This window comes from Micropterus dolomieu, linkage group LG04 (assembly GCF_021292245.1).
Source record: "Micropterus dolomieu isolate WLL.071019.BEF.003 ecotype Adirondacks linkage group LG04, ASM2129224v1, whole genome shotgun sequence".
NCBI lineage: Eukaryota > Metazoa > Chordata > Actinopteri > Centrarchiformes > Centrarchidae > Micropterus > Micropterus dolomieu.
The window spans coordinates 15056527-15072362 of NC_060153.1; the positions used below are offsets into that span (position 1 = coordinate 15056527).

The 15836-nt window shown below is 41.2% G+C and overlaps 2 protein-coding genes across 6 annotated transcripts in view; one reads left to right on the plus strand and one right to left on the minus strand.

Moving 5' to 3' along the window:
- exoc1l (exocyst complex component 1 like) overlaps positions 1-4118 on the minus strand; it is a 23539-nt gene extending 19421 nt beyond the window's left edge. For 2 of the 3 annotated variants that reach the window (XM_046046966.1, XM_046046965.1), the window contains exon 1: positions 3896-4118. Coding sequence is in view for 1 of the 3 variants with exons in the window: in XM_046046964.1 (XP_045902920.1) it covers positions 2870-2948 (79 nt within the window). In the remaining 2 variants the exon portion in view is untranslated. Of the gene's footprint in view, positions 1-2869; positions 3412-3895 lie in introns of those variants that run through there. The other variant, XM_046046964.1, reaches the window with a different exon arrangement.
- The window catches only part of clockb (clock circadian regulator b), a 24735-nt gene extending 8991 nt beyond the window's left edge, over positions 1-15744 (plus strand). For 2 of the 3 annotated variants that reach the window (XM_046046961.1, XM_046046962.1), the window contains exons 10-24: positions 248-361; positions 2351-2469; positions 2577-2659; positions 2934-3040; positions 3121-3268; positions 4771-4846; positions 5613-5757; positions 6487-6590; positions 6796-6912; positions 9119-9277; positions 9988-10206; positions 10880-11073; positions 11191-11320; positions 11942-12076; positions 12344-15744. In XM_046046961.1, the coding sequence (XP_045902917.1) occupies positions 248-361; positions 2351-2469; positions 2577-2659; positions 2934-3040; positions 3121-3268; positions 4771-4846; positions 5613-5757; positions 6487-6590; positions 6796-6912; positions 9119-9277; positions 9988-10206; positions 10880-11073; positions 11191-11320; positions 11942-12076; positions 12344-12619 (2126 nt within the window). In that variant the 3' untranslated portion in view covers positions 12620-15744. The remainder of the gene's footprint in view (positions 1-247; positions 362-2350; positions 2470-2576; positions 2660-2933; positions 3041-3120; positions 3269-4770; positions 4847-5612; positions 5758-6486; positions 6591-6795; positions 6913-9118; positions 9278-9987; positions 10207-10879; positions 11074-11190; positions 11321-11941; positions 12077-12343) is intronic. The other variant, XM_046046963.1, reaches the window with a different exon arrangement.
- Positions 15745-15836: the final 92 nt, after the last annotated feature.

Here is a 15836-nt window from a genome sequence, read left to right on the forward strand (position 1 = left end):
GGTGTAGCTAACTGTGTTAGTTTAGTATAAATCCTGCCCTGTTCATCTTTTGTCTGTTCGTGGAATTTATGATGAATAAATAAATAATAATAAAAATAATAATTTGTTGATACAAACAAAGAGACATAATTCATTCTTATTGTGTTCTGATTTCCTTCCAGCATCAGGAAACATTTTTAAATACGTCACTGAATGCCACAAATTGACTTTGACCTGACTTTTCTTTGTTTCATTTTATCGTCTCCAGCTAAGAACCACATGGAGTTCTGCTGCCATATGCTGCGAGGGGCCATTGACCCCAAAGAGCCCCCTGTCTACGAATATGTTAAGTTCATTGGCAACTTCAAGTCACTCAACAACGGTATGCCACTTATTTTTTATTTATTTTAGTCATTTAAACAATATTGCATGTGAGAAATGTTAGAACAGCTAAATGGCAATAAAGAGTCACTTAAAAGTTAAAATATTTATTTCTTTGCTATTTCACATAGCAGGCCTGTGTATTCACAGGAATGTGCACCAGTATCAATTGGACAGTGCACATACTTTGTGTGATCAGTTAACACATGCTTTGAAAGTGGTCATTAAATGAATGCCCTACACAGAACCACACAGTACTAGGCTTGGGCGATATCAAGGTATTACAGTATACCAGGTTATTTAGATATTCAGACCATATGACTTTCTATACCGTCAAAAATACAGACACTACTCTTTCTATTAAAGTGATACGGAGATGCTGTATTTAGGTTATGTGATGTAGTGTACAATCCGAACATAGGTGGGCGACACCGTTTGATACTGCCTGACATCATCTTCAACATGAAAACAAACAAAATATCCCCCTTCACTTTTCCAACAGTTGGTAAACAACAAACACACACAAGAGCTTTAGCTGTTGCCTTTATTCACTGACAAACTGTAACCTACACTGCACATTAATTGTTGAACTTCACTACTCACCTTCCGCTTGCTCACTTTCACTGAACCACACACTCATGCACACAAAAAGGAGTGACTCTACAGCGAGCGAGTGGTGGGAAGCCACGGACAGGAATGATATCAGTGATAGCATAAAATATCACGCTCTCACTGTATTGGAATTACAGCTTTAAATGTATTATTTTTAAATGTCTGGGTAAAAAACAAACTTTTTTTCCGCCACTGAATAAAATGGATTCTATTTTTAAGCAACAAATTATATTGCTTATAACACTGCTGCTAAGAATAATAGCAAATAATGCTATAAGATCAGTTATTGTTATTTCAGTGTTGATGTATAAACAAACAGTGGAAAAAACCAGAGCCACAGTTGAGTTTTCTTCCTTCTTTTTTCTTCCTCTATTTTTTTATTTATTTTTTTATACATGTCGTAAAACATGAACTTTGATGACTATAAACAGATGTACACAATGGTGGAAGACTTAAACAAACTAAATTTCATTATGGTACTAAATCACAGAAACGTAGTGCTCTGTTCTTCCCCGCTCTGTGAAGTAACGAGAGAAGTGAAACTAGCTGGTGTTAGCTAGTTAATTAGCCATGTTATCTGCCTCGGTAGCAAGCCAATAGTATTTATTTCACTAGTGCTAAACACGCTAACTCTCTCAGCAAGTGTTCATTTCAAGATAGTGTTACCTTGAATTTAGCGAAGAGTGACGGGTGGTTGTACCATAGATGGGATATCATATTTGACGTCATATTACGGCAGACTTCATCTTTGTCGATGGGGGGAAATGTTCCATCCTACACACAGTTGATTGACTGCTCACACCAATTGGAGAGGGAGTGTTACTCTCAGTATTCCTGCGCTTTCCTCTTTGATGAGACATAAAAAAACCCCGCTGATACCGCAGCAACGGTGTAACAGAACATTTTCATACAGTGGGATACCTTGAAACCGGTACCGTTACACGACTAGTAAAATCTTCAACCAAGTCCTGTTGCCCTTGATTTTTTTTTTTTAACCTTCCCTGGATAACTAATAAAAAAGAAAAATGCCTCTTTTGGCCCACTGACGTGTCAGGATCCACCGTGGCAAGTTAGTGTCTTCGGGTCCTCCAGCAAGAATCTATGGAAGAAGGGCGCTTATTTCTTATCTATGCATTATTCCATAGGCCATAAGTGTTTAAACCCAAACAAGACTTGTCTAAGTAGGCTAAATGCATATATATATATATATATATATATTTTTTTTTTTTTTTTTCCTCCCCCAAACACTGTCATATATTCGTATGGTGAATTGTGAGGAAGGTATGAAAAAATAGATACTGCCCAAACCTACACAATATATTTTGATTCACAGAGTAAACAACATTCTTAATGGCAAACTCTCCTCTGTGTTGTCTAGTTCCCAACATGACGAGGAATGGCCTAGCAGGGGTGTTACAGCGGTCACTACAACCTGCGTTCGATGACCAGGTGTGCTTTGTAGCCACAGTTCGGCTGGCCAAACCCCAGTTTATCAAGGTATTCTTGGACACACTCATACATGCAAATAAAATCACAGAGTCATTAATGAATCCCTTTCTTATATACTTTCTCTCGCTCTGTTATTTCTATTTTTATATTCATAGGAAATGTGTACAGTGGAGGAGCCCAATGAAGAATTCACCTCCAGGCACAGCTTAGAATGGAAGTTCCTCTTCTTAGACCACAGGTAAACACACAAACACACACACACACACACACACACACACACACACACTTAATTCTGCATTACTACTTAAGGCGCCAGTACACTCTGTCAGAGGTGCTTTTCGGTTGACAACACGTCGTATGAACTAGTTCTCTTCATGCCCGGCCATCAAATTAATACACACTGCATATTTTGAGATATGACATAACTGCAGGGCTTTGTGAAGCCTACCTTCTGTTTTGTTTTGTGTGTGTGTGTCAACGTCATTGATAAAGATGCCGTTTCTCCTTTTCAGAGCTCCACCAATCATAGGCTACCTGCCATTCGAGGTTCTAGGAACATCCGGGTACGACTATTACCACGTGGACGACCTGGAGACACTCGCCAAGTGTCACGAACACTGTGAGGGACACATTTACACACCTTCAGTTAAGTATTTCCCTGCGTGTTGTTTCTGACGCTCTTGTCTCTCTCCTGTTCAGTGATGCAGTACGGTAAAGGGAAGTCTTGCTACTATCGTTTCTTAACTAAAGGGCAACAGTGGATCTGGCTTCAGACGCACTATTACATCACCTATCACCAGTGGAACTCTCGGCCTGAGTTTATTGTCTGCACGCACACAGTAGTCAGGTACTTCAGCTGAATTCTGTTTCTTCTTTTTCTCTGTACCTCTTAGCAGAGATTTTTTTTTGTTGTGATCCAAATAAAAGGCTCCCCATTTCCACTAGGTGGGGATGAAACGGTATGAAAATTTCATATCACGATTATAGTGACCAAAATTATCATGGTTATCCGTATTATCACGGTATTGTAGAAATGTGTCAAAAAATATTAAAATGTACCGATACACACACTGAAACCATTTCAGCAAGTTTTATATTGAAAACTACAAATACAATTGCCATTTTGTTTGCATAAAAAATAAAACAGCAAATACATTTTGTAAACATATGAAAATCATCTAAGTGTGCATTATCAAGATTTTATATTTTATAGGTAATACAATGACCCCGTGGACAATTACATGAAAACAAATACGTCTTAAGATAGTGACAGTGATAGTAACTGCAATAAAAACTGACATAAATACAGGAGTCAGTAGCGTCTAGATACGCTGGTTGGTTGACTAAACTGTCTAACGTGTTATCATGTGCACACAGCAACAGAACAACGTGTAGCGTCTTTAAAAGATCAGCTAACGCAGAGCTTCAGTTTACACGCGGTTAGCAAGTCAGATAAAGCTAAAAGTTAACTCACCCTGCGTTCACTATAAGGTTTTCTTCAATCAAGTTTCCTTCAGCACTCTCAAAAACTAAAATGCGACCGGACTTCAGAGTGACTGAAAAATCTACGCAGCGTTGTCTTCCGCCGTCATTGACGCAAACCCACGTTGCATTCTGCGCATACGCGCCTGCGTCTGGGAGACCTGGACAGTGTCTGCCGTGAGATTATAAGAGCGCGGTTAACCCAAGGGGGTATACCAGAGGTCAGACAGTGAAGCCGACCAAAGTCTGCATGGAGGGATCCATGTAGGCCCAAAAATGACGTCAAAACCCCGTGACACCCCGTCGCACCTGAGAGATGTAACCGTATTGCTTAGATTATAAACTCTCAGCAATCTGAAAAAATATTCGGCCATCAGTGACGCTGCGTTGGTGTTTGGCAGGTGAGCCTCGTAGGTGGGCTGATTATTCAGTGACGATCCGAGTCAGACAAACACATTTTTTTGTTGGTGCAGCTACCAGAATTACGGTGTTCCTGCCGTTCTACGTCATTAAACCACAGTTATGCTACGCGATCATGCGCAGTAGACGCTGGTGCCAACAGGTAGTAGCCCTGTAGTAGTATTTTTATTGGTCCAAAACTGGCTTCACTCCTCTCCATTCTAATCAGCGGAGTAGCTTCCTCCATCCTCCATTAGCATTAGCTTCCTCCATTAACTAACTAACCGTACCCGGTTACAATGCTAATTAAAAAGTGTACGGTAATAATAACCATCGGGAATTTTACCATGGTTTACTGTTAAACCGGTAATCGTTTCATCCCTACCACTAGGATTTATTTATAGGTGACACAGCATTTCTAAATTGTCTTCACATCTCTCATGCACACCACCTATGTCTGAAACACAGCTACTCAGAAGTGAGGGCAGAACAGCGCCGAGAGCTGGGCATTGAGGAGTCTAACCCGGATGTTACTGCAGATAAGGTGAGAAATTACTTACTAGAAATCTTTTTTCATAAATCCATGATCCCAATAATGAAATGAATCACCATATACCAGGTACAGAGGAAAAATTGTAAGAAACATAGTGTGGTTGAATTAGTAGATTTGTTGTTTAAGCCTGAGGAACAGAAAAAACTAAATTATCAGTAGCACAATTGAACTTTGATCAGTTGATTGACTGACATTCTCTAGTGACAAGGTATTAACCATACAAACGATATTCAGCCTCATTAGGAGTCATAAATGATTACATTTGGCTCACAAAATAAAGCCCTAAAACTAATGTGAACTGGAACAGGAAGTCTAAAGCCTATTTATTTTTCCAAATTTGTTAACCATTAACTTCTGGCAGTGAGTTGCTGCTGCCTATTAACATTTCTCACTCTGTCCACAAATCTCTGACAATCTTACTGTTGTTGTCTGATGTTATCTCAAGCCCTTTGGTCAGTGATTACATCAAGATGAGAACAGCAAACATGGAATTGAAATTCACTAACAGATAAAACTAGGATAGTAGTTGTTTATCTCACATTAATTCAGTTTATTTGTTAATCAGTTACGCTTTAGGGTCATCCATATGGTAGCTGTTTGTTAGCATGTATTGGTAGGAAAGCAGGCTAAAGCATGTGCAGTGTAGTTACTGTATATTGTTGTTGGTTCAAATGAGATTTCATGCATTTTACCCACTGATTGATTTATTGAAGAATTGGCTTTCATGTGTATTTTTCTTCTGTGTGTCTGTTTTTAGAGTCAGGACTCTGGCTCAGAGTCACAGCTAAATACGTCCAGCCTCAAGGAGGCTCTGGAGCGATTTGACCGTAGCCGATCACCCTCGACCTCCTCACGGAGTTCCCGAAAATCCTCATCCCATGTCTCTGACAACACTTGCACTTGTAAGAACAAACACACACACAGTTGCACGTACATAAGGTAATCAGTTATACCCTGACATAATACCCGCAGGCGTTATTCAGACCAAATACGTCATTACGGTGATTAGCTGCAGGGTTGCGTGGTGTATGTGCTTTGGAACTTAACCGCTGTGAAACAATCAGAAAATAATGTTTTATTTCTGATTCACTGGCTTTTTCACTACCAGCTATCCTTGTCCTCATTCACTCTATAGGTCACTCGACCACTGCTGTCCCTCTGTCTCTGTCTCTCTCAAACAAATTAACACAAACCAAAGGAAGCTTCTTGATATCGCTATTTTTCAGCATAGATTGGAAGCCAGACACAGATCGAACCTGGGTAGATGAAATAAACCAAGTGAGGACACAACTTGGAGTGTATCATAGTCCATGATGGTTTCAGTGATATTTCAGGCTGGCTGTGGAGCACTTTGCTCGGATTGTCCACCCAAGCATGATTCTGAAAGTTGATTCTGTTTCAACTTTTCCGCCAAAGGCCGCTGCGTTTTTTTTGTCTTTTCAGTATCCTCTGCGGCCCCTCTGCCGCTGCCTAAATCAACTACCCGCTTTTTTTCCCCCAACGCTGGGTTTGATCTGAATTCAGCCTAAAGACGAGTCGTTGACACATCAGACCTGGAGTTCAATGGGATGACGTAGAATGAGTATGAGTGTGTAAAGTATGCCACTTCTTCAATAATTCTGTCTCTGCAGCAACAGCCTCTAAGCTACACATGGACACGGCCACGCCTCCTCGGCAGTCACTGGCCTCCACCATGGAGATGACATCACAACGTCGCTCATCCATCAGCAGCCAGGTGAGCAGACTTGAGTGTCCAAAACGCCAACACACAGCAAACTAGGACTTCCTGGTTTGACAGGAACTAATTGTTGTAACCATGAGTTAACACATACAGAGATGGAATTTTATTCATTTCCATGCAGTGTGGTTAAGGAAATGTGATATAACAAATTCCTGCACTTAACATGTGATAATTCTCTTGATTATCTGTATATTTGCAGTCTATGAGCTCTCAAACAACAAGTCAGAGTGTAACTCCGGGTATGATCACTCAACAACAACAACAACAACAACAACAACAACAGCAGCAGCAACAACAGCTTCAGACAAATGTACAGGTGAGAATGGTGTTACTACACTTTAATTTCATTTTCTACTGACTTATGTTGTGCCGAGACAATTTCAGTTTCAAAGTGAAAATGCCAACTAAAGAAACCGCTCACACTAACACGACTGCAACGTACATTGTCCCTACTGTAGAGATGAGCAGATGATACCAAAGCTCCTAAGCTTGTTTCACTCTTGTGAAGGGCACTGTTTTAATGCATTGTGCCGGAGCTTGGGTTGAATGAAGAATATCAAGTGACTGATGATGTATGAAGCTTCAAATATCACTGGTGCTTTGGAAAGAGCTTCGTTCAGTTTAACAACTGGACTAGTTTGCCTACCGGGCTAACAGGTCAGTGGATGATGCAGTCCACTTCGGACTGCATTACATCCTGCAACACCTCGACTCTCTGGGGACAAATGCACGGATCCTGTTCGTGGACTTCAGCTCGGTGTTCAACACCATCAGTCTGGACATCCTCCGCACCAAACTCACCCAGCTCACTGTGCCAGCCTCCACCTGTCAGTGTATCACAAACTTGGACTTAGCAGGTGAGACTGGGGAACATCACATACAGCACCCGGACTATTAGCACTGGCGCCCCCCAGGGGTGCGTGCTCTCCCCCCTGCTCTTCTCCCTCTACACCAACGACTGCACCTCAGGAGACCCATCTGTCAAACTCCTGAAGTTCGCTGACAACACAACGGTCATCGACCCCGTCCAGGATGGTGATGAGTCGGCCTACAGACGGGAGGTTTATCAGCTGGCTCTCTGGTGCAGTCAGAACAACCTGGAGCTTAACACGCTCAAACTGTGGAGATGACCGTGGACTTCAGGAGGAGCACCCCCCCCCCCACACACACACTCTGCCCCCCATCACCATGCTCAACAGCCCTGTGTCTGCTGTGGAATCCTTCAGGTTTCTGGGATCCACTATATCCCAGGACCTAAAGTGGGAGCCCAACACTGACACCATCATCAAGAAGGCCCAGCAGAGGATGTACTTCCTGCGCCAGCTCAGGAAGCTCAACCTGCCTAAGGAGCTGCTGAACCACTTCTACACAGCTATCATCCAGTCTGTCCTCTGCACCTCCATCACTGTCTGGTTTGGATCTGCCACCAAAAAGGACAGGAGCAGACTACAACGGACAGTCAGGATTTCAGAAAAGAAATCAGTGCCAACCTGCCCTCCATTCAGGACTTCTATATTTCCAGAGTCAGGAAACAGGTAGGACACATCACTGCAGATCCATCTCACCCTGGACACAACCTGTTCCAGCTCCTCCCCTCTGGTAGACGCTACAGAGCACTGTACGCCAAAACCAACAGACTCGGGAACAGTTTCTTCCCACAAGCCATCTCTCTGATGAACAGCTGACTTCTGACTCACAGTGTCAGGAACAATTCTTGTGCAATAACCCAGTAACTCAGCCACCTGTTTACTGGTTACCACTTATTATTTATTCTTCATTCTCTCGTTCTCTATTTTAGTTCTGTTTATACTGTTCATATTGTTATATTATATATTGTATGTACTGTATACCAAATCCACCTAGCTCAAGCACATAATACTTATTTATTCCAGCATCCTTTGCACTATACTCCATCCCACTGTGTACATGTGTACATATATGTATGTGAACCTGTGTATCTCATCCACCTCCGACATAATAATAATAATAATAATAATAATAATTTACCGCATCCTTTGTACTCTGCTCATTGCACTATTGTCTCAATCTGTCTATATTGTTTTGGTTTATAGTGTGTATATATGTGTTCTCTATACTGTAGCCTGTGTCTGACAATGAGAACATTACCTCCTGATAACAAGTAGTAATGTAATAAAAGCAGTAGGTTTATTTAATGAATATCACTCCACAATGACATCACATATGAATGTCACATAAATATGTAATAGAGGAGTAAAGAAACCAGAAAATATTCACATTTAAGAGGGAGAGACTGGCTGCAGGCGGATACACACATGATCCCCTCCAGGCTTACACCTGTTGGAGATAAGTAATGGAGAAAATAATAGTCTGATTAATCAATAATGAAAGTAATCATTAGCTGCAGCCCTACTGTGGAGGTTGTGATGTTTGTTTGCCAGTGTTTCGTAATGAACAGCAGAACATCAGTTACTGGGAACTGCATGCGCACAAAGTCTATACTGCTGAAGTAATTGACCTGTTCTTCTTCTTTCCACCCACAGCCGGTGATGGAGTTCTCAGCGCAGGTGAATGCCATGCAGCATCTAAAGGATCAGCTGGAACAGAGGACAAGGTTGATCCAGGCCAACATCCAGAGGCAGCAGGAGGAGCTGAGACACATCCAAGAGCAGCTGCAGAGAGTCCAGGGACAGGGCCTACAGGTACTAGGGAAACTCACACGCGTGGTAGCTGTCAAGGCCGCAGAATTTAAAAATGTAGCCTTTTCATTAAATTGACGCAGTTATATTTGAATCTAGTCTATGGTTTATTGTCTCAAATGTGATAATTATAATGTAGTACACAAACTCATCACCCTCTGAAATCTTCCTTCATTTTATTTCTCTTCCTCCCTTCCTCTCTCTTTGTGTCATAATTCGTTATTTTTACTCAGTGGTGGTTGGTTGATAGTTGTTTATTGGCTGTGTTGATAAAAGAGTATCTACAAGACAATGTAAGAAAAACTAATTAAATTCAAACAATAAAAGAGAGCGACTTCAGTTTACCAAAATGTTTTTTTTTTCTCACATGATAATTAATCCTTTTCAAATGTTGAAAACTGTTTAAACAAACAAAACTAGCATGCAACCTTTCTTCTTTTTTAACAGATCAGTAGCTGTATTGTGATTTTGTCTTTTCCTGTTTTGTTCTACATGGCTTAGCCTGACCTAGATCAGAACTAGAGTCATGCATAATTTTTCTTCTGTTCAGAGGAAACGATGTTTCACCACTTGAATGTGCATCCTGTTCAATTCTGTTATTACAATAAGCACATTTTGATTTGGCAAATAAATATACAAAAATAACGGCATGCAGTGTACACCTCGACACACAGACAACTGTGGCCTGACATTTAGTGTTTCCATCCCGACAGATGTTGCTGCAGCAGCAGGGTGGAGCGATGAATGTGCAGCTCCCCCAGGTGGGGTCAGTCCAACAAACAGCTACTTTGACCAGTCAGGTCCAGCAGACAACAATTAACCCTGTCCATTCAGGAACTCAGCAACTCACCATCCAGCAGCAAGCTCCACCCCCTCAGCAGAACCTACAGCAGCAGCAGCAGCAGCAGCAGCAGACCAATGCTCTCACACAGGTGGGACACAAACACACACACACACAGATTATCTCGGATAAACTGTCAGCATTTGAAAGGTCCAACAATAATTATGTACTCAATTTTCAAGTTCCTCTGAGAACACTAATCTTGTGTGAACTTTTGACACTATTGGTCACATGTATGCTGCTAGTGTTTAGTCATGTGAGGGACAGAATACTCACAGTGACAGCTGAGTCCTGTTAAACACACAATTTATCGTATTTACCACAGTTAGAGACAACGTCCATACTCTGCTGTTCAGTAATGGTGATCTATCGAAGTTATCCTGTCATGTAATAATAAAGTCCGTTCATAACAGCATGGGCAACAAAAGCAACACTTTTTACTTCATGTTCATATTTTTGTGTGTCAAAAGCAAGCATACTGTGACAAAATAATGTCTCACCTTACTATATGGGACTTTTCTAAGTCTTGAAGCGGCTTCATAAAACCTCCCAGACCACCCCCCGTTTCTATTTTTCTGTATATTTAGGGGTTTATGATCTGTTTAGTTTATTTTAACCTATGTTCATATGACTAAATATACTGAAATGAAATGGGGAAAGTGGGGGCAATAATCCACAAGAAAAGGCACTTTAGTCGGTTTACTTTGTTTTTAAAGGAATTCATTTCATGTCCCTCCCTCCTTCCCCACATTGCCACTCTCCAGCCTCAGCGTCAGCCCCAGCAACCTCCCCAGGGTCAGCCCCAGACCCAGGGCTCTGTATCTGCTCCACTATACAACACTATGATGATTTCCCAGCCAGGGCAGCCCAACGTGCTGCAGATCAGCACCAGCCTGCCGCAGAACAACACACAGCAAGGCACCGCCGTGGCCACCTTCACACAGGACCGACAGATCCGGTAAGTAGACAACCACCAAACCTGATACTTAAATAGAAGATGTCCAGTATGATTCTTGGCTGTAATTTAGTTTTCTTTCCCCCTTCTGTTCCCTTTTCTCCATTTCACTCTCTCCAGGTTCCCAGCAGGCCAGCAGCTGGTGACCAAGCTTGTGACAGCTCCAATGGCATGTGGAGCAGTCATGGTGCCCACTTCCATGTTCATGGGACAGGTGGTCACTGCGTACAACCCCTTTGGTGGGCAACAGGTAAGGACAAAGCTGTGTGAGTCACAGAGTAACTAATGAAACTGCATCTAAGATCAGATCAAGAATTACTCTAGAGTCCATCCAAAAGACCATGTGTGAGGCACATAACCACCCAGCTGCTCAGTGTTCAATACAATGTAATAAAAAGCTAGCTCAGCAAATGTCTGTTTTATAAATGTAGTCTTGAAAAAACTTTTTGTATTTTATGCTGATATTTGGCAACAAATGAAAATAAAGAAAACAGCAATATTTTTCATTGCCTAAGTCTGAAAGCAGCACACAAGAGATTAAAGTCAAAGAGATGACTCAAACAACTAAGAGGACTAGTATATGATTTGTCAAAAAAAAAACAGGCGCCGTGTTGTTTTTATTTTGACGTCTACAATAGACTCCATCCCTTTTATTTGTCTTGCCAGTCCAAAAAACACTTGACAAGTTGGTTCCTTAAAGAATCCATTGAGAGAGACCTTAAGGGTTTGTACAGGTGTTGCCAATATAGACGGATCTCTCTATATGCAGTAAATGGCCTGCAATTTTCCAAAGAAAACATCATTTCTTATATGATTCACTTACATGACTACATCCCTGTGTTGTTCTCTGTTAACTCATGTGCCATTTCAGCAGGGTGGGCAAACCCAGACCCTGACTCTGCAACCAGCCCAAGCGCCCCAAGGTCAGCCCGATGGCCAAAATCAGACCACTGTAGTGGCTCAGAGCGGCCAGCAGGGGCAGCAGCAACAACAGCAATTCCTACAGGTATCAGTAGAGGGCAGCAAAAATATTTAAGTAGACATCCTGACAAGATAACCACGTGTTGTCTTTTACCTGCAGTTAGCATTATAAAATAATAAAACTGAAATAATAAAACTACTGTTTACAGAATCTAATAATTTTAAGTATCTATGAGTGTGTGAGAAGAGAAAGATACATTTTGTTGACTTTAAGTTAGAATGAAAATGTAAACATATCTAAATAGTACAAACTACTTCATATTCTAATATTATTGCACTGTTTTCCTACCAGGGCACTCGTCTTCTCCACAGTAACCAGTCTACCCAGCTGATTCTGCAGGCAGCTTTCCCACTCCAACAACAGGGCACCTTCACACAGGCAACGCACCAACAGCAGCAGCCGCAGCAACAACAACAACAACAACAACAACAACAACAACAGCGGCAGCAGCAGCAGCAACAATCTCACCATCAGAGGCACCAGCAGCAGCTGAAACCACAGCCCCAGAAACAGCAGAAAGCCCTGTCATCGCACAGGACTGACAGTGTCAGCAGCCAGCCACAGTAAAGCCTGCAGGGAAATGTGTTCAGTTAGTAAAGCTGGGGATTGCTGCATACATTTGTTTCGGTCGTGTGGCTGTCACAAACTTCCATTTTTCCCAAAATCGTTGCCCTCCCTTCCTCCATCTGAAAGAAATGATCATAGGAAAGAGGAAAGCCTGTGAGTCTGCAAAGAACTCGCTAAGGATTGTCACCATGACAACAGGATGGATTAAAACTCCCCTTTCCCTCACCGGAGGCGGCATTGTGAGGGGGGTGCAGCAACCTGAAAAAAATCCAGCAAACATCTTATCGCCACTGTAACGACTTTTATTTTGAAGGTGTGTCAAAGTGGAATGACCTTGTACAGATTTACTGTATGATAAAAACAAAACTTGTAAATATCCAATATAGCCTAACAGGAAACAGAAATGTAGTATTTTATATGATTGCATGGAAAAAATAACTGTGTAAGCTTTTATTAGTCGCTTTTGAAAATTTTTACTTTGTTCAAGTGTTTTCTGGTCAAAGACAGAGCAATGACGTGCTCTCTCAGAAACCTCTCTACCACCACCACCACCCCCCTTCTCTAAGAAAAAAAAAAAAGAAAGTCCAGGACAAGGTTTTAAATTTCTTTCGGTTTGTTGAAATTGGTTGGGCTTGGGTTATTTTTTATTTTTATTTTTTGTGAAAGTTGTGTTTTTAAACACTGTGTCTCTGAGACAAAAAAGGCTCCTTTTAACTTTGTAAGTACAAATTATGTTTGGCAAGAAACTAGATTACAGTTTAACTGAATTATAACACGGGTTTAGTGATTCCAAGTGCCAATAATGGTAAATTATGTTGCTTTTATTTCAAGCAGACTATTCAAAGGTGTAGATATATTTTCCAACAAGATATTACCCTCTAATAAATTTAATGCGTGTGTATATAGTAGGGATTATTTTTTAACAGTCAGAGAGCCCTATACGTAACAAACAGTATATCGTCAACCTCCTGAAACTTTAGCACTTGATGTGGTTGTGTACAGTAAATCACTGTCGAGACCTAGTTATTTGTAACCTGTGGTGTGATTCTGTGAGTTAGTGTGTGTTTTTTTGGGGGGGGAATACAATCTTTTGTGTGCATGATTGGGCATGAGAGTGTCTGTGTGTGGTTGGTGTGTATGTGTGTGTATGTGTGCTTGTCGCCCCTTGTGTCTTACAATAATTGACTTAGCAAGGGTTTGAAGTTGCTGGATGGTACTTGTATTCTCAGGAATGTGGAAAGTTTTTTTGCTTCTGCCTCAGTCTGGAACCAGACCCGGGAGGATTAGACAGTGGTGCTGCGAAGACCAGAGGAGGAAGTGTCCTAAAAGGACGCAGTTGCCTCATTCAAATTTGCCTTCCTTGTTTCCTTATCAAAATAATATGGCGGGAGAAGTCTCCAAAGAGACTAAAATGATGTTGTTTTTGTGCAGTGGCAGATATGATGGAGTAGAAATATAGAGAAATCGTTTATAGCTTTTATCCGGATTGGAATAGACGAATATTCATTGACTTCATTGTACCAGCGAACCTGCATTTCTACCAACTGCCTCATGGTCTTTTGTATCATCAGTGTTTTATTCTTCTTTCTCTTGTTAGGCCTCAGAAACCCTCATGCAGTTCAGTTCACTCTTCTCTCAGTTCTCAAACAGCAGTTAAAACTAGGGCTTTGCCCAAGTTGACTTTAAATACAGATGGAAATGGGCTCAGCCCCTCTATTACAGTTGTAAGCCATATCAAACAGAAAAGCCTTGGATTGGAGGAAGTGTAATTGTTGGCAAAGGAGCTTTTGTGTAGGAAAGACTGTGTGTGGGTGTGGGTGGGTGTATATGTGTTTGTGTGAATATAGTCTCCTGTTCTTGATCCTACTTCTCGTATCACTCAGGGGAGTCAGTATTGGTTTCCCCCTGGCGATAGCCAATCAGTTCTTGCGTTGCAGTATAAAGAAATAATTGTAATATTCAAGAAACTTCCTCTCCGGTTGGGCTCAGTATTCTGCAAGCCGGTGTGTGGAACAGCTCAGCTTGGATACATGTTTGTGTGTGAGGGTTTGTATGCATGTTAACTGTCGCTGTAACCCATTATATTTTCATATGGAAACAGATATGTGACTGTAAAAGAATGGGTTTTAGGCAATGCAAAGCATTGGTCACCTGTCAGGCTATAAAGAATATGGGCGGTTTTATTGTTTTACAATGGCTGACTGCTCAACAAACACTTATCAAAACAACTACACATCAGACCAGCCCCAAATGGTAAAACTCTTAGATACGTTTTAACTTAGATGGCAATGTGTGCGACAATGACAAATCCTCTTCCTGACTTTGTCCACATAGAAGGAATAGAAGAGAGCATTTACAGTGATGGTCTTACTATTTGAACCAGGTATTCCACCCATCACATAGCAAATATAGATCTCTATAGACTAGTTTGTGTTTAAGGATTCACTCTAAAGGGTAATGTTGAAATGTTTGTTGTTTGTGTCACTGATACCCAGCCCAAAGAATGTAAAGGTGTTATAAAGAGACAAATGGATGTTTTTAACTGTTGATTATGGAGGACCTTTTACAGGCTTTGTGATGAAGGAAACAAGGGGTGTTAAAGAAAATCATGTTTTTCACTGCAAGGATCTACATATAGAATCTGAAACACAATCTTATTTACAGGCTTTGTGTTGTAGAAGAACCTCAGAATGTTACAAACTTTGTTATTTCAAAAGTAATTTTCTGACATCTGGTTGGAAGATGAGTTTGAAAGCTGTTGAAATGTGAGGTGTAGGATATTTGAAATGGGACACCATAGACAAGACAGCGAGCCCTTCCCCCGCCCTCCACAGAGATACACAGATCACTCTTCCACTACACTATTTGGTTCTAAAGAGTCCTTGTTCTAGTATAATACTGTACACATACACAAAGCTAAGAACACCAGTATTCAGTGTAAAACGGTGCTATGCTTACCTGTACTGTATGTATGTATATCCCTTCTTCTGCTATCGAACTGTGCTCCTTTATCTACCCCAAAGTCAAATGTAATAATCAATATTTTGAAGCGAAATGTTTGCTATTATTATAACCCCCCTCTCCCCTCTTGGTCAATTTGAAAATAAATACAGTTGCAAATATTATACGTTACTCACATCTGCTGCAATTCTGTTGTGTTTTGTTCTTTTATTAGCCAAGCTAGCAGCTCTAGAGATGTCAGTCCACGGCTTTCATC